This window comes from Rhopilema esculentum, chromosome 18 (assembly GCF_057945365.1).
Source record: "Rhopilema esculentum isolate cy_ngs chromosome 18, ASM5794536v1, whole genome shotgun sequence".
Lineage (NCBI taxonomy): Eukaryota > Metazoa > Cnidaria > Scyphozoa > Rhizostomeae > Rhizostomatidae > Rhopilema > Rhopilema esculentum.
In genome coordinates this window covers 7,339,215-7,358,673 of record NC_142832.1, presented here as the reverse complement: position 1 = coordinate 7,358,673, position 19,459 = coordinate 7,339,215, and the positions used below count along the sequence as shown (strand labels likewise).

At 37.5% G+C, this 19,459-nt stretch overlaps 1 protein-coding gene across 3 annotated transcripts in view; it reads right to left on the bottom strand.

Annotated features, from left to right (window-relative positions):
• The window catches only part of LOC135680802 (monocarboxylate transporter 12), a 41,741-nt gene extending 22,486 nt beyond the window's left edge, over positions 1-19,255 (bottom strand). Inside the window, exons 1-5 of one of the 3 annotated variants that reach the window (XM_065194997.2) lie at positions 18,924-19,255; positions 9,573-9,650; positions 7,898-8,484; positions 4,985-5,351; positions 1,101-4,523 (exon numbers count right to left, since the gene is read on the bottom strand). In XM_065194997.2, the coding sequence (XP_065051069.2) occupies positions 4,330-4,523; positions 4,985-5,351; positions 7,898-8,484; positions 9,573-9,609 (1,185 nt within the window). In that variant the 5' untranslated portion in view covers positions 9,610-9,650; positions 18,924-19,255 and the 3' untranslated portion in view covers positions 1,101-4,329. Of the gene's footprint in view, positions 1-1,100; positions 4,524-4,984; positions 5,352-7,897; positions 8,485-9,572; positions 10,149-18,923 lie in introns of those variants that run through there. The other 2 variants (XM_065194996.2, XM_089113654.1) reach the window with 2 other exon arrangements.
• Between the last annotated feature and the right edge of the window lie 204 nt (positions 19,256-19,459).

Sequence of the window (19,459 nt, the reverse complement as noted above, 5' to 3'; positions counted from 1 at the left end):
ACTATAGTTGTTCTTTGAAGGTTTTCAGGGAGGGGGCCAATTTGGTAGCCCTTTCTAGATTATTCCACAGTTTTGAACCGCGATAAGAAAAAGCCTTTTGGCCATTTATTGTTTTTAGCAGCGGTATCTTAAGATCAGTTTCTGATGAACGCAGAAACCGTTCTCTATCATCCGAACATTTTTCGAATAATTTTCTCAAATAGTCTGGTGCAAGCATATTTAGAGATTTGTAAGTTAGCGTGGCTGTCTCCTTTCTTACAAGATTTCTGATGGTTAACCAGCCAAGATTCTGAATTATCGGAGCAGCAGACGCATCGTATGGGCTGCTAGTTACAATTCTGGCAGATCTTTTTTGGATTTTTTGCAACACGTCAAGCTTTGATTCATTACAGCAGCCCCAAACGGAACAACAGTAGCTCAAATGGGGCTCAACAATTCTTCTATACATTTTGTTGAGGATGTCAGATGGAAGATATTTCTTAGAATACTAAATAAGTCCAAGGGCTCGATTAGCCTTGGTCTTGATAGTATCGATATGCTTGTCCCAGTTGAGCTTACTGTCTATCTGAACACCTAAGTATCTTGTGTTGGTGATCATTTCAATGTTCTGATCACCTATTGAAAAAGAAAAAGATGGTGGAGCATCAGCCTAGCTTTCGATCTTACGGATGTTTGGACCAGAGCCTATAACAAGTGACTGCGTTTTCACTACGTTCAAGGAAAGTTTATTTGCATGCAGCCAATCCTGTAGTTTCAAAAGATCTAAGTTTAGGTCATCTTGAAGGTCACCAATACTTTTGTAGAAAGGGAAATGGCCGTGTCATCAGCATACATGCTGACATGAGATTTTTGCAAGGAAAAAGGCAAATCATTGATGTAAATCAGGAACAAGAGTGGACCAAGACAAGAGCCTTGAGGGACTCCACAATTTATTCTCCTCACATCAGAGGAGGTGCCATCCATCCTGCAGAATTGTTTACGATTTTCCAAATATGATGTGAACCAGTCATGTTCCAGGCCGGTCACTCCGTGCATATTCTTGATCTTATTCAAATACGCCCTCAATATTCCTTGCGCTGAGTGAGATGCCCGTCAAAACCTGCCCGCGTCTTTGATTGAACATGGATTTCAGATAAAAATTTATTCCACTCTTCTTCATATAAGAACCTGGAATTTCCAAAACATGATCAATGGATTATTATTAATTTGCAATTAAACTCCTAGGGTTTGTTTGAAATTCTAGACAGGAAAACTAGAATTTTACTGAAGAAAAACACTCTGTGTGTATAATGCAAATATAGGTTGTTTGATAAAATTAGCAAAAAATGAACTCCATCGTTAAAGATTTTGTCTTGATCAATATAAACGAAAGCGTAATCAGCTTTTCTTAAACTCACCAAATGCACAAAGGGTATGAAAACTCCAAAAGTGACCAACATCATTGCAAAAACATACAGGATGTAAGCATAAATTCCTAGTAAAGGTATTTCCTCTCTTCCAGTCTTGCTCGTTATTTCTCTCTTTCTCTCCTTCCTGCACTTCAAAGGATTAGGCCCAAAACTCTCCTCAGGCCGCTTGAATAAAACAGATACCGCTATTACAAACATTGCGATCACGCTAGACAGCCGCATTCCACTGCTGAATCCATACTTTTGCAAGATGAAACCGAGACCTGGAGCCTGAGCGAGGCCTCCGAGGCTACTCCCGCACATCACTATTCCGTGGGCCAGTGATAAGTTGCTTTTTGAAATAGAGGGGCAAAATCAGCAATGGAGAAAAATAACACAAACTTTGTCCTATCGCAAACACGAGTCCAAGTGTGAAATTAGTTACAAATATACTGGATGCGAATGATGTCGCCACGAGTGAAAGGCCAATTAATGTTCCTCCAAGAAGCAGTGAGAGTCTATAGCCAACCAGGTCGAAGACTCTGAAGGTAATTCCGATTTCAAGTACGCTTTGGAGATTATTTTAGTTGGTTAGCCCCCCTCTGTCCACTGCGTCCGCATAAATTAATGCGTCACCATTTTGTAAATCTTTCTTTTTGGATATGAATTTTTGAGAGTTTTAAGTCTTAATGCGGATTATGAACGCGGTTATGAATATGGGCAAAGGTTACCCAATGGTTTCCGTGAAATTCATTTCAGCCAGATTTTTATATTCTATCCATAATGGATAAGCACATTATATTTTCAAAAGCAGTGTTACCCTTCAAATTTTTTATTGTTCTTACCTTTTTCTGTATTGAAACTAGTCAATGCTGCAGTAAACATCTATGCGAATGAGCTATCGTTTCGAAAAAGAGTTATCACATATTATCAGGCCTGTAGAAAGCCAGTTCTGGGTCAAAGTTCTGGCCCTGGGGCCACCCCAGCTACCCCATCCTTATCAACGGGTCTCAACATTATTACTGTAGAAGGCAACAATTATATAAAACAATGTATCGTGTTATAAAACATTGAAATGAAACATAAGTTATTTCAAAAACTTTGCTGGTTACCTATGCTGTTGATCTCCAGCAACAAATTCAAGTTTTTTCATGCAAAGTTCTTACGAAACCGGAAGTGACGTGCATTATATTTTGAAAGTTGCTTATGTCAGTTTAGTTCTGTAAAGACAGTAAACGCTCAATAACTCGAACCCCCGATAGCTCGAACATTCCCTAACTCCATTTGATATTGCTTCCCCCTTGAACCTAGCGTAATACTTTCATATACAAATGCCATCGATAATTCGAACCATCAATAACTGGAACATCCCCTTACTCCAACTGATATTGCTTCCCCCTAGAACCTAGCATAGTGCTTTCACATATAAATGCCATCGATAACTCGAACCCCCGATTTCTCGAACCTCTGATATCTTGAATCATTTTTCGATTCTTGTATTGGCGCTTTTTCTCGATCATTCGAACTGGTTTTGGTGAACAGGCCAAAATATTAATAATGTATGAATCGCACCAGTGTTTTTTCATTCATGCAACCAAAATGCTGTTTTGAAACAGAAACAAATTTGTTTAGTCTCGTAATTTGCAAAATGCAAGAAAAAATCACTCCATCACCATCACCAAGATAATTTTTTCACTAGGATCAGAATTTAATTGAAGCAATCAAGTTGAACCCGAAAGACCAATTCATTCAACAATGGAATTCTGATATGGAAAAATCACAGAGGGGAAAAAATGTATAAGCGTGTAAAATCATGTAGATCAAAAATAAGCAACACAGAGAGTATCTTGCAGATCCTTATATAAAAGACGCAATAGACAATTATCACGCACCTATTGCTATGTAACTACGTTGAAGACAACGATATGTCGAAAGTGTATACTGCTGGATAAAGTTTAGCAAAAAATGCGTGAAAAGATTTGGCTTTCCTTTTGAAATTCTTGGTTGCGTTTGCATCGCCAAGATACTTCCTGTTACTCTTTATAACCCTAAAAATTTTCGGAGCCGCACATTATGGTTGCGTTTACACAATAGTGAATCCGATCCGGATCGGCGTTGCATTTACACGAGAACTGACAGTTCCGTATACTTTTTGCCCCGCTGTCTGAAGACCTTAGGTATCGCCTCTGGAGATGATCCCGTATGGATCCGATCTGGACAAGATCACGTGTAGACGGTTGGATATGGTTTAGATAGGATCCATTTACGTTCTGATTTGTGAGTGAGATAGAATAAATGTAAACTCGAGGTGTTTTTATTTCGTGGTTTTTGCGTCAAAAAACAAAACACTAAGTTGACTTACTACTGTTGAAAAATTACTTCGAAAAGATGGATCAAGGAATCTAAGAGACGTGTATAAAGAAGCTTCTTTACTTTTAAATTCGTTTTTTCTTAACAGCTCTTTCAGGTTAAATTGTGAGTGACTTTACCTCGCCATGTTCAGTTTGGATTGTTTGTTTTCATCTAAATTGTTTTAAATACCTCTGATGCACAACAATTTTTTAAACGCGCACGTGCGTAAGCTGAAGATCTCATCTTGATCCGACCACATGTAAACGACTGGGATCGGATCTACAAGTATCCGGATACATGTGGATCCTGATCTGTTCCAGGTCTCGTGTAAACAGGGTCTATGTCGATGGACATTCAAATAGACGATACCTTACAAAAAGCAAGAAGCCTACTAATTTTTAACAAAATTCAACTCCATCAGTTAAAGTCAAAACGAAATATCTTCTCTTTGCCATTTGTTAAAAGCAATGTCATGTAAAAATGCTTAAAATAAATATCAAATCAAATCACAAGTCTCTGTCTCTCATTGCATCAAGAATTGATGGCATATGTTAAGCCTTTAAAAGCAGCACCATTCAATCCAAGTAAATTATATAGTATTGACAGATTCTTCTTCGATTGTTATCACTTCAAGCTTCAACTGTTTGAGGAGAAGTTCATTTTTCTTTTCATTTTGAGAATGAAAATATCGCACTAAGAACATCAAAAGCATTCCCATAACAGCACATCCTCCAGCAATGAGAAAAGCAAGTATATAGTTGCCAGTGACAGTATACAAGTAGCCTACAGGAGAAATAAGAAAAGATAATAAAAGGAAGGAAGCGATTTTAAGTAGGCCTCATTTTTCTGTGTCTTCAACAATAGGGAAACTTTACTCAACTTTTCAGAAACAGTAAGAAAATTTTTAAAAGATATAAAACCTATTCATTAGGTATAAGTTATTCAACTTTGGATGTTGAAAATTCAGGAAGCCTTGCTTGATAAAATCAGGTAAATTTCACCCTGCGATTGTAACGTGTTGCTAAATCATAATACAAATCATTCCATCGCTACACTCTGCATGATTTTGTCTAACATTGTATAGCAAACTGAATTTTGAGATATTTTATCAGATGTCTTAATGTATAAACGAGAAAATTCGATATCATTTGACATTAACGATTGCTATGTTTAAATGAATGATGCTTTTGATAAACACGACATAATTCTTTCATCCCAGTTCAAACCACAATTATTTTACTAACCTGCAAATGGGGGGCTGCAAATGATAGCAGCCCCTGTAACGAATTGATTGACATTGTATCCTCTTTTAAATTGCTGCGTTCCTACAATTTCCCTGACAATAATTAAATTAGAGGCACTATACATTCCTTGGGCAAAGCCAAAAACAAACGAGATTATGGCTAGGCCAGTAAACCCTTTTAGAAATGGCAAAAACATTAATACTCCCATAAAAGCGGTCGAAATCTGACACAAAGCCAAATTGCTTGCCACTTTCATGGATGACAGCTTGCCAAAAGCTATTTTGCCAAAGAACTGTGCGATCGAAGTTAGGCCTGGTAAGAATGTTGCTTCAGTGTAAGGCACTGCTTTGTCTAGAGCCAAACGTACCTGAAAAGTAATAGTTTGCATACAGATACATGTAGAAACATCAAAACCAATTGGTCATGTTGAATTTTAAGCATTGTATGATTTCAAGATATCTTTACCAGTGTAAACTCAATACTCAAATTGCTATTGAGCAAATTGCTTTGTTTTTTGCTTTTCTTGTCAATTCCAATAATATATTTGAAAGTCAGAAAGAAGGAGAATGTCGCGATTGATTTGTTCCTGGTTTTGATCCGTCGGTAGCCGCTAACCACTCGCCTAATTGAAGAGTCCAAGAGAGAAAATGAACACGTTCTATCTTCAAAGGTTGGAATCAATTGCTTTCCTCTAGACTGATTCGAAGAAAACCTTTGTCAAAAGGCGACTTTGCTTGCTCAATAATGTTGGCCGTTTCGCCATAAAACGTTTTCAGATTTTTGAGTAAATATATTTCATACAAATAAGCTTTGTAGCTGGCGAGAACATGATTTAATGTCCTGTCGATTAGTCGATGACACGAGCACCCAGCATACAGAACTTTGGAAGAAGTGGCTTCTGTTCTTATCATGGAAATATCAATGTGCTCAAAGAGGAAAGAAAAGCATATCGATTGAACAATCAAATAATTTTTCATGCTTTGTGCAAAGAAGGAAAAAAACAAACTTAATTATCAAAGCTTGAAATGTTCAGAAATTGTCTCGATTTATCTTTTTTATACAAAAAGTTCAGAAATAGAGCTTAAGTAATTTCCTTTCATTTTTTAGGTATAAGGGCCTGTCTACACGATGAAACATACTAATACAAAACTCCATGGAACATGTGTTGGATAATGGTCACAGAACACATACAGTCATGTTAGCCTGATGTATTCAACATATACGATAATATCCGCTGTTATGAACATTTGAAAGATAAAAAGGAATCGAATGTGACCATGGGCCAAGAACTGGACAATTCCTGAAGCCTTTCATACAAATTTTTGTGAACTTGAACAAATTGATATGTCGAATCTCGGCATCAAGTGCGGTCCCAACAGCTCGTTCCAGTTCCATCTGCAATTTTGCAGCATGAGTACGTTCGTAATAGACGATTTTGATTGGAAAATTGAACATCGTAAAACATGTTCAAATTTTTTCCGCATGCAGCTAAATTCTCGTACCAGACAAGGCTGTATCATGGAGCAAGCCATATGATCAAAAATTTGTTCATATGTTTGACGATGTTTCATTATGGTTTGTATCAAGAAGCTGTATCTTGTAGACAGGCCATAAGCAATTTGGGTTTAACTGAAAGTAGCATGGTTGCCATGATGTTCTTTGAGGTCCAAATATTGAGATGTCTTATTTACAATCAATTACATCTCTTTTTCATAACTCTTTTATGTTTAATGTGTTTTATGTTTAATAATACTGCATATCAATTTTCGATACTTTTTTGTCACCAGATTTGTCGCATTTCCTACATTTTCTAACTTTATGAAAATAAATTATTTGGCTTCTCTTATCCTCAAGATGAACTTCTACTGAGCTTCTTAGATTCTAATTTTTTGCTTGAAATTATTTTGAGAGGAAGTTCGAGAAGAGATAGGTTACCCTTTAGCATGCACATATTATCAACAAAAAAGTTTCGCTTTCAAACGTTAAGGTGAAACTTGGAAAATATGAAACAAACCATAATGTCTATGAATATTTCAATAACTTAGTTATGGAAAAGGAGTTATGGAAAACGGCATTAAACTGTAAATTAAACAACGTCCACAAGTTGTCAAAATAAACTTCATTTGTGAAGATGTGGTTCTTTAAGGCTGCGCTCACATTGAAGCGAAAAAGAGAAGCCAAGCGAACAGGGGCAAACAGAAGCAATCGGAACAACATGCTGTGAGCGAAAAATCGCGAATCAACCGGTTTCGCAGGATGAAATTTGATGGCGCAGTGGCTGATTTAAAACAAAAATAATGATTTTATCTGAAAGTTGATTTCTTAAATATTCTCTATTTTCAAAAGAAAGACGATTTTTAGTTCACGAAATAAAAAGAGGCACGACCTGATTTTCATGAATATTTGCTTTTATCTGGTGAATATCATCATTTGATGCCGCAGTTGAGGAATGACGAGGCTATTTCAGATTCAGAACATAGACATCTACGTTTTATAGTCGGAAATAAATTTATATTGGATTGGGGATGGCCATTGTTTTTCTTCCCATTTAAAGTACAGTTGGCAATTATTTGGGCCAGCTTCTTTCCCAAATAAGGCTATGTACTTTCATACTGGTTTGGTTGAAGACCAGCATCGCCAGACTATCCCCAATTACTAATCGGTTGTATGGCAACGGTATGTATGGCTAACGTCCATTGCTGTTATTCTTTGCCGTTCGCAGCGAGCAAATACATGAGAAGTAATCTTCTCGCTACGTGTCGCTATCGCTCTGTCTTGATATAAACAGGCGCTTTGTTTTCAGTACAAACTTTCTGAGTGCGAATTTGCTCATTCGCTTCGCTACGCTATTTCGCTCAATGTGTACGCAGCCTAAATCAAAATAAAGATGTTGGTCTATATTTCAATACTTACTATATGCACATAGTCTATGTTAATTCCAAACTGCCAAAACATCGTCGAAAGAATGAAAATCATATATGCTTTGTTCTTATGCAGAGGTAGGTACTTGGATCCAATGGCAGTGTCGTTCCGTTTTGCATTCTCTACACAACTCCATCTGTTGAACCCGAAGCTCTCCCCAGGCCTCTTAAAAATAACTGACATTGGAATAATGAACAAGGCAATGACGCTGCACAGCCGTATTCCTTCACTGAAGCCATTATGTTTTAAGATGTAGCCAACGATGGGCGACTGAGCTAGGCCACCAAGATTGCTCCCCGATAAGACTATACCATGGGCGAATGACAAATTCTTCTCAAAGTACAATGATAAAATTAACAAAGACCCGTGATAACACAAGCTCTGACCAAAAGCGTATAAAACTCCAAGCGTCAGGTAGATGATGATGATGTTTGAAGTGAACGATGACATCAATAGGGCGACGCCTATCGACATGCCTCCAAGAAATATTGAAAGGCGAAAGCCTATCCGATCAGAAATAATGACTGCGACTGTTGCGAACATGAATAGCAATGATGACGGAATTGAACTCGCCAATGCTTGAATAGAGAAGAAGAGGTTGAACCGTCTCTTTTGAAAATATGATTTTAAATAACATTATAATCATAAGATAAACAAATCATAACTATACTGAAAACGTTTAACGATGCTTTATGAATATAATTTCAAAATAAATGAAAATATATGCGTATTTTAAATGGACATTAAATGCATTTAAGGTTTATTACTGTTAAATGGAAGGGGCCAAAGCATCGAGCCTGGAGCGGGTCCGACGTAGCACTCGTCTTCCCTTGGTGAATAATTCACTATTTGAATACGTATAACAGTTGATAAATATACTTAATTAATAGAATAACTGGTATTTTAAATAATCAGACGATGGCTTAAGTTCAAATCTTGCTCCTATAGCTTTGGCGAAACTGGGCAACATTGTTGCGCGACAATGTTGCTCGGAATTTTGTTGATTTTGTTGTCGTCGAAAAATGTTGGCCAAACTGGACAACATTGTCGTGCAGCATCTTTTGCTGATGTTGTCAAAACTCTCAGAAATGAACACCTTTAATGATACGTTTGAACCCCGAGCTGCCCCCGCGGCCTCCATCGCTCTGGCGCCCTTGCTGCGAGTTGCATTATCCTAGCTGTAAAAGTGGTCTTTGTTTTTTGCATCACCATCCTTATCCAAAGAAATAGGATAAGACTGAAAAAAGAGCCTTTATTATTCGTTTCCTTTCATAAAACATACAAAAATGTGAAAGCTTTGTACGATGAGCACGGATACAATAATCTGTTAAATTCCCTATTGGTTTTCAGCCAAACAGCTTTTGCTCAACTGGCGTGTTGCCACGCAGGATGTCCCGTGTGACACACTCTTTTAATAGCCGCAACTACTCAGATAAATAGAGACCATGATCAAACTCTATAAAATAATTTACTTAATAAAATCTGCTATTTCTCAACCTACTTCAAGCAACTTTTTTTGAGCATCTACATCGACAATTTCTTTAATAAAACGAAGATATTCATCCTTGTTCTTAAGGGTCAAAAGATTTTGTCGTACAATTCTTTCTATTGCCCAACCTCCCCAAGTGCCCAGATTTAAGTTTGATGAAAGAATGTTATCACTCACCTATCGAAGCATTGCTTGCATCAAATTCCTCCTGCATTGATACATAAATGGACCCAAATGTACGGCTGAAGCCATATCCTGTAAATTGAATCAAAAATGCAAATCCACAAACAAGATAATGGAATTTACTACTTGAACTTTCTTCTTTTTCTTGAACTCTGTTCATCTCTATTTGTTAAAACTATTCCTATAAAGCAGGTAAAACGAAACTTCGTAGTGCCTTCGATTTGTAACCTCGATGGAAAATGAGATGTCACCTCAAAGACGGTGTGTCACGCTGTTCATTGGCTGGCAGAAAACCTTCTACTACGCAGTATTTTCCCACTTTTGTCCTTAATCTTTATTGTTAAAGGCCATATGTCTCACTTGCAATGAATTTTCATTTCTGTCTCATTTAAACTACCGTCAAAATTCATCCTCGATCCCGTGCTTTGTACAAAACAAAAGCGATAATTTGCAATCAAATCAGATAATTAGGTAACTTTTTGCGGGCGATCACTAAAAAGTTCAACCAAATGGCTACCTTTAAAACACGGAATCCGGAATACGAAATACGGAATACGGAATCCGGAATACGGAATCCGGAATATGGAATCCGGAATACGGAATCCGGAATATCGAATGGTATTGAATATGGAATGGTATATTATTTATCGATGTTGATAGACAGGATATGCAGATAAAGTGGCATCCAGGATATGAAATACAATGTCATATAACGTGATTTAAAGTTCAGCACTAAGTATGAATAAAAACAAGGAACGAACATGAATCCCACTCGCAATGTTAGAAAAGAAAAATCAGAACGTTTTATCATTCGTCGTTACTTTCATATTTCAAAGATGCTTAGGTAGAGATAACATTGAGGGGGCACAAGGGGCTCAACTTTTATTTTAACAATAATCTTGGAGGCCTTCCTTGACAGTAAAATGTCCCTCGGGATACATGTCGTGGATATATACTTAAGGAATTTCGCTTTTATCGTTCTGAATTTTGCAAGGTGCCGTGATGCGAGTTGATGAAGATACAAAACGATCCACAAAGTAATATCTTAATGGGTTATTCTTGGTTACCTGTTATTTACCAACCCATTGCCCAAAATGATATAATAACACAGAGAAACAATGCGGAGTGACATTGTGATCATGGGAAGGCTTCCAAAGCATTGACATTTTGGGTTTGTTTTTGTATAATGCTGCTTTGTGCTTTGCCTCGCAACACACGTCATGCTTCGCAGCAACCGCACCGCCGCGCCTCACTTGTGTTCTATGCTTGTGTTGCTCGGCAATTTAGTTTAATGGTTGCTACAAATAAGGTTATACAGGAAATATATTTTGAAGCTCATTTTGCTTGTTTTTCGACGTTCACACTTTTTTAATCAACTCAGAAACACATTTGCATTTTCTCAGCATAATATCTTTTAATCCTATTAACCTCGCAGATTTTGAATAGACCTTCGCTTATCATTTATTTGTCCCTTGAGCCATACCATTATGTTGCACAATTATGTATTTAGATACTAAGACAAATATGTTCAGTTTGTTTTATGAGAACGCTTGTTTATTTCGTGGATATATATCTTGCTGTTCTGAGAAGTTTGTCGTTCTTTCCTTTTGATTCTGGGAATGAGTGCTTAGACCGCTGAATTTATTACATTGACGAGACTTTTTCTGTGGTCTGGGTCCAGCGAATATAAAAATAAGAAGACATACGGAAATTTGTTCCTTGCTTAAAGTGCCTGTGACATAATTTTTTTTATTCGCTTGATTGAAACGTTGCACTGCTCTTATAGTAGATCTGAACTTTTTTTGGAATAAAAGCGTTTTGATATTGAAATTAAGCAAAATAGTGCGGCCCAGCCAAGTCGCTTTATCATCATTCGCCGTTCTCTTGTGACGTCATGGGAGGAACTTGTTATTGTAACAATGTAAGCGCTACCTTCTAAAAATCTCATCTTCGCTGCCACTACTTTCTCTGGAATTATCGCTCATCTTGGACCTGTTAGATTTCCCTCATTGACTACGATACAAAAACTCGAAGAAGAAGGCGATCGGGTCCCTCCCGTGACGTCACTGTCTACTCATTCTGAAAACCAAGATGGCGAATTTTGGCGTAGAAGATCGCCAATAACTCCTTCATTTATCACAAAACGTAAAAACTAACCTCAGAAATGAAAATAACAGGCTTTTTTACATAAGAATATATATACAAACCCAAAAGTATGAAAATCATGTCACAGGCACTTTAATAAAGGATCACAGGACAGTAAGGAAGTAAATAGTGGAAGCTTTCTCTAGAAATTCCAAAATATTATTTTTTGGAAACAAGAAATATCGATGGGTAGCTGGACTTGAGTGAAGAATCTTCACTTCCAACTATACCAGCAAAGATTACTAGTTCTATTAAACATAACGACAACTCTGACATAATTAATCAAGTTTCAAATTAAAATAAGGGTAGCTGCAATACTGTTAATTCAAAATTTTAATTTCTATAAGCTTTCAAATCGCTGAAGTTGATAAGCTGATTGGCCTTCGGAATTTTCGAATAATGACATTAGGGTTGAGCCCCCGGAGCCCCCACCCTAAATGCTGCCTCTACCTTTGAAGATTTTGAAATTAACGGTGATAACTGCTGAAAAGCTTCCATTCTTTATTTTTAAAATTGTGATTTGGGGTCTATGCAGGGGCGCAGTGGGAGTTAACTTTTTGGGGGGGCAAAGCTGAAAATTTTCCGATAAAACTATGATTTTTCTGACAAATTTTTTGTCAATACATTCCTTGAAGATTACCCTTGCTACATATACTGCAACACTTGATACGACAATATCACGAATGGATCTGGAAATCATTAACGAATGGACTGTTCGTTATACACCTTCAAGTTCAATAATAGCCTTCATTCTAACAAAACTTACCAAATATAAATCGCTATGAACAAAACTGCAACTAGTTATAAATTTACACCCTACAAGTCTTCTTGCTATACTAGACAATAAACTGTCACGTTAGTGTTTATAGCTGTTTATAGCAAAAAAAATTTTTTGGCAAGTTTTAAATAGCATCATAATTACTTTGCATTTATTTATGCTGAACCTTAAATAGATATAACGCTTCCAAAAGAATAGTTTACCTTTAAATGATATTTATATAAACTGTTACTCAAGCAGCATCTTTCTCAAAAGAGGTGTGGCAGCAAACAAATCGATGATGTCACCATAGTCTATCGACTGTAAAATATCACTTTCGACGTTGATTGTTATCAGAGAGGAAAGGCGGTCTTGTCCCATCGTTGACCGTAGCCGATTTTTTTACAATCCTCAGCTTTGAAAAAGCTCTTTCATAGTTTGTTGAACCTATTGGCAAAGTGACGAGAACCTTGTAAAGAAGGACCAGCTGTGGAAAGGCACTTTGCAGGTTGTACTTAACATCAACTGAAGAACTGAATGGAAGTTTTTCTCTTTCTCCTGCAGCCGGCAGAGGGTTGCTCTTTTCTCTAACTTTCCTAAATTTACGGTAATTATTGACGAAAGAGCTGTACTCATCTCTTAATTTTACGTCATCCAGGCCGTAATTCTTCGCAACCTTTTTGAATGACACTGCACACAACTGCAGAGGCGGATCCAGCGGAAAATCTGAGGGGTGCTTAAGGGCGTTGCTTCAACAGCCATAATAATGCCACACCCCACTTTTATTTACGGTTAAATGAAGGCAACACCCATCTTGATAAATTAATCTTTTTTAAATTCAGGTATGAAAGCATAACTATATAGAAAATTATCTCTTTTGTTAGAAGCTTATATGCTAGCAATGCTAGTTAAAAATAACACTGCTACCTTCGCAGTTTATACATCACATTAATCAATGAATGACATTTTAGGTCGTTAGTCAATATTTGATTGCTCTGCAATATTCAGACGCTGGTTCATTTTTGTAAAAAGGCAGCTAAAATGTTTCAAACAAAAAAATGAATCATTGCTACGTTAACTGACCATTACTATACGAAAATTGAGTTAAATATCATTGAGTCAAGATAAAATGGATTGGGTATACCCTAAGTGCCAGAATCCGCTGAGTCATGATTTTCAAGAATCCATGCTATTGGTTGACCTTGAACTGGTCACATGAACTCACCTCGTACTGATTGACAAAACAATTTCCATCAATAGCAAGTTGTCAACAACGGATGCAAGTACACATGAAACAGCAGCGATCACGCCGAATCCAAATGACCCCCTATAGAGAAGGCCTATTTACCAAGACTCGATGTCTTTAAATCAATACTTGTAAGAATTTGTTGATAAAAATTGATTGTTTTACTAAGTACCTTGTGTTGAAGTAGTACGTTTTTGGGGTCATCTGCATTTGGCAAGAAATGGGTATCGAATTCATTCTGGTAGTAATTACCATACCACCCCAACAACCAAAAATCCTTGGCACCACTTTTTTAGGGGTGCGCATTTTTCTCTGTAAAATTCGATATTTTTGTCGAATTAATCCAAGAAATATTCTGTTAAAACGTTTTGCATTTAAAGCCTGGTAAAAGAAACTACCAACCAGAAAGGCCGAACGTCAGAACTTCCACGGGACAGTACTTGAACCTTTGGCATTTGCAGTTCAGCGAACTCATCGATCTGTGTATTCCCACAAGTCACGACACCACCATCCACCACGCTCTTATCAAAAACTTCTCTCACGATTGACTGAATACTCAAAAGCTCGTTTTCCGTTTCAATTTCTTCAGTCGACTGGCAACTAAATTACCGAGAACACCTGCAACAGCAACGACTTTATGTCCGCCATTGCTGCTACACGAACAGGTTTAGTCGTTTCAGTGACGGTATGCACCAGTGTACATTAAATGATTGATAGGGGTGCTCAGATGAGCCGAAATTTGGCAAACGGATTGGTTGAAGCCTTGTTTGATTGATAGGGGTGCTCGACATTGGGGAAAAACATATCAGAGCGTGATGTGATTGGCTCAGTTGCAACTTTAACCTTCGAGGTTGATTGATAGGGGTGCTCAAGCACCCATGAAGTAGCTCATTGGCCGAGAGTGTGGTTTGATGGACAAGTAAAAAAATTGGTTCCAGGGAAGCTCAACATGAAATTTCTAAATATTTATAGTTTAAAGCAGATACAGGTTATGCTAACTAACGCATGACCGTATGTCATCAGTTTACTGGAAAATGCATTTACATCATCTAAAAGGATTCAAGACGTTTTTCAGAGATTAGAGAAAATGCATTGAATGTTATATCTCCGAAAATTCTGACCGGTGCTCAAGCACCCATAGCACCCCCCTAGATCCGCCTCTGCAACTGCCTTTCAATTGTTTTTTGAAAACATTATGGGTTGAGCAAGGCAAAATCTGTCAAAATTGCCTTATGAGACGTGAATCTTGTATTCATTGAGCTGATCTACTATTACGATGATATACGGATTCCCTATTTCCTTCTAATTCATCCATGCAATTTTCCCCTGGCATCTTTTTTTCTGCGAGTTCTTCGCTCGACAAAATTTTGCTCTTCTAAGTCAAGGCGTAAACAATAACTTTTTGCGTCTTCTACAACACCAGCGAATTCATTTCGAAATGAACTGAGTTGAATTTTAACTGTCGGAAATGGGAATTTATAAAATAACTGAAACCAAAGCGTTAATTTCCTTTACAAATTTCAGCAATGCGATGATTCCGATAAATACTCTAATGAAAATAAGTAAGAAGGGTCGAGCATGCCCTATTTTACGACAGGTTAAAAAAATATGCGACCTTTTGGACACGATCGATAAAAACCTTACATTTTGTCAAATATTTCAAATTTTCCGACAAACATTGGATTTTCCGACTATCCGACAAAATTTTTGCTGCATTCCAGAGGCAGGCCCAGTCCTAAGAACAATTTCAACCAAAACAGTAAATTTAAAATGCATTTAATAAGGATTTATGTATCTAAAGTTTTCTTTATTTGCTTGTTACTAATGTTTATAAAGTATTGTTAAACTGGACGTTGATAAGGTTCTAGAGCTTTACCTTTTAAGTATTTTGACATGAAAATTGAGCCCCCTGTGCCCTCTCAATGTTGTCTCTGACTAAGCATCTTTGAAATATGAAAGTAACGACGAATGATAAAACGTTCTGATTTTTCTTTTCTAACATTGCGAGTGGTATTCATGTATTCACACAACTGTACCTCGTTCCTTGTTTTTATTCATACTTAGTGCTGAACTTTGAATCACGTTGTATGACATAACATTTCATATCCTGGATGCCACTTTATCTGCATATCCTGTCTATCAACATCGATAAATGATATACCCTTCCATATTCAATACCATTCGATATTCCGTATTCCGTAATCCGGATTCCGGATTCCGTATTCCGTATTCCGTATTCCGTATTCCGTTTTCCGTTTTCCGTATTCCGTATTCCGTATTCCGTATTCCGTACTCCGTATTCCGGATTCCATATTCCGTATTCCGTGTTTTAAAGGTAGCCTCAACCAAATTGTACTACTGAGCGAAAAGCAGCTGGCAGCGCGTAGAGGTAAAATAGTCTTGAGCGCAGGCTCTCTGTTGGCTTGTCGCTGGCTTTCATCGAGTTTTGCTTCATTCAATAGAGATTAGGCTTTAAAGGGGCCGACGAATTCCTGTTAGGTGCCTTTTGTTATTGTATTTTCATCTCACGATATCACGCAATTTCTTCAAAATTACTTCAACATCTTCATCAACCTTCTGTAATCACATCTGTCTGCAAACATTAACCCGTTGACCAAGTTTGTTTGTTTGTCGTGATATTTTGCATTTATATCGATTCTGTATTATTCCATCGTGTTTCTAGCTTTCACTTTTGTTGGATTTATAATATTAGATGAATGGCATTACAAGAAATAATTTTACAAACTAGTTAGCATTTCAATATCTAGACCATATCCAACCGTCTACACGCGATCTTGTCCAGATCGGATCCATACGGGATCATCTCTAGAGGCGATACCTAAGGTCTTCAGACAGCGGGGCAAAAAGTATACGGAACTGTCAGTTCTCGTGTAAATGCAACGCCGATCCGGATCGGATTCACTATTGTGTAAACACAGCCATAATGTGCTGCTCCGAAAATTTTTAGGGTTATAAAGAGTAACAGGAAGTATCTTGGCGATGAAAACGCAACCAAGAATTTCAAAAGGAAAGCCAAATCTTTTCACGCCTTTTTTGCTAAACTTTAGCCAGCTATAGACACTTTCGACATGTCGTTGCCTTCAACGTTGTTACATGGCAGTAGATGCATGAAAATTTTCTATTGCGTCTTTTATTTGAATAAGGATCTGCAAGATATTCTCTTTATTGCTTTTATTTGATCTACATTCATTTCTTCTTTCGAATGAAATTATATATAAAAGGGATCAAGATTCCGAGTTGGGACATTTTGGAAAATTGGTTCTTGTCACGTGACAGTGACGTAATTGTCGGAGCGACAAGTCATGGTCAGAAAAAAGTAAACTTTTCAAATTTTAAATCTAAATACATTTTTAGATTGCTCTTTCAAAGTTATTCCGACTATACAAAAGAACCATAGCCCTCTAACGTACGGTTCCAAAGTTATAGGCGTTTAAAATTGCACTTAATCAGGGGGTAACGTCGTATAATACTTATGGTATGTTTGTCTGTCTCAGATGAGTTGACAAAAGTGAGCCAAAAATGAATAACAAGCGTGATTTCTGCTTCTATTACAGTTATCTTAAAGAACATTTTTCTACAAATCGTTTCCTTTAGATGAATTATTGAGCTTCTTTCTTTTGATGTTGCCCCCTGATTTTTTTGAATTACAAATTTCCTTGTTGGTTTAATGATATTTAATTTGAAGATTATACAGAAAATGTACGATCTTCATTCTTTAGTGGTTTTGGCTATTCACTGAGTTGCAAGAATCACATGGACTCACCTACATGTAGCCAGGACCGTCGAGAGGGGGGGGGTAACCAGGGTAGTTACCAGGGGGCCCGGGGCCTTGAGGGGCCCGTAGAAAATAGGGTATGTATTTTTGGCTATGAGTTTTCAATTAGCAGCATTGGCATGACCCGATTGATATTCGAAATTTATTCTTTCAACAAGGGATCAACAAGCTGGTCTATGATGAGGGCCTGTTTTTGTTAAGGTTTATAATTAAAACATTGACGATACGATCACAATATACTTCTCCGGAAGCCGAAAAATTCGATTGCACTTACATATATCTACTTTTAGGTCAAATGTTTTAGTTATTCCTTGTGTGGACTTCCTATAAACGTAAAACTAAATCTTCCATTCACGGCGTACACCAGAGAAAAAGCACATGCGAAGAACCAAGACAAATCCAAACGCTATAAAAGTCTTTATCAAAATCACTAAGCGGGATCACGATCCAACCAACCCCTGCGATGTCATCTTACAGGCACAAGTCTGGTGCTCAGAAAAGGCAGGAAAAAAGATGCGAGAAAAAGAAGCAAAGAAAGCCTCGCGCACATTGTTTGAGGCAGGTGCTTACAAAAGAGACAAGGAAGGTGATTCAACTTTAAATAAACCTGGTGAAAGCTCTGTTCAAAGCACCGCTGAAGAAGAAAAAGACACAAACGGCTTGGCTGCTTCGGTAGACCATGACACCCCAGAAAGTAGAGAAAGCACTACTGATTCATCATTAATCAAGATACTGTTCATAGTGGATCATCTAGTTTTTATGTCGGCACATTGACCGGATTTCCAACGATAAAGGAGTTAGAAAAGGTTGTTAGAACTGGTCATTTGCCTCATCCTCCAGAGTTTCCCAAAGATTGCGACGGCCACAAATTTCCAACAACGGTCCTTAATGTGAAGCAGCAAAATTGGGAGGTAGTAAGAAGAAGCTGGCTTGTTTTCAGTCCTACAAAGGCTGCACTCTATTGTTTGCCATGCACACTATTAATAATGGTTCAAAATCAAAATTGGCTTCTCCTGATGGTTGGGGAGCGAACGACAGCTGGAAAAGATTGTGGGAAAAGATTAAGGATTTCGCCATGAGGAAAGCAAGAAAAGCAGTTTTTTAAACATTAAATTAACTCTAATTTTTAAACTGATTTGTTTTAATGATTTGTTTTATATAGTCACTAATTATATGTTCTGTTAAAGACCTTAAAATACAAATTCAAGTGTTTCAGGGGCGTTGATTTCAAAATTCATGCCTTTTACAGTCCATCTAACTGCATTGCTAAGGGCGTAATCCAAAAAAGGTTTTTGCAGCCTTCGACTGTGGGGCCCCATGACAGTCCCAGCACTGCATGTAGCACTACGATCCGTTATAGAAACAAACTATGTAATAGAAACAAACTATGTAAAAACATACCTGACCAATAAAAATGGTCTAAGGTAGCCACTCATCACAAGAGTCCTCGCTAGACATAAAGTCAAATACTTCCCAGCCCGGTGGCAGAAACAGCGATTATCAACAGCGAAGAGGAAGGGGATAAAGAATCTGATACGAATGACTGTGTGGCAAGAGACAATTCAAGTGACGAAAGTGAATGGGAAGTTCCACGTCTCACGTCTCATGTCTCACGTACAGCTGCCACAAGAGTCAACATCAACGAAACATCTCTGAGATAAGTTACAGTAAGTTTTCACTAAATCAGGGGGTAACATTGAACGACGTTCAATAATTCATCTAAAGCCCACGATTTGTAGTGTTACGGTACGAAGGTCGAACTTCTATCACGTGCTGGTCCACGTGCGTATCAGCGTGAACATCGTTTGATTAACTTTAATGCTTTTTAACTATTGTTTTGTTCTAGTATCTAATTGGCTGTTATCATGTTCTGTTTTGTTATTGGCTAGCTGTATTTTAGAAAGGGTATAAAGGAGCTTGCCTGTTTTAGAGTAGGA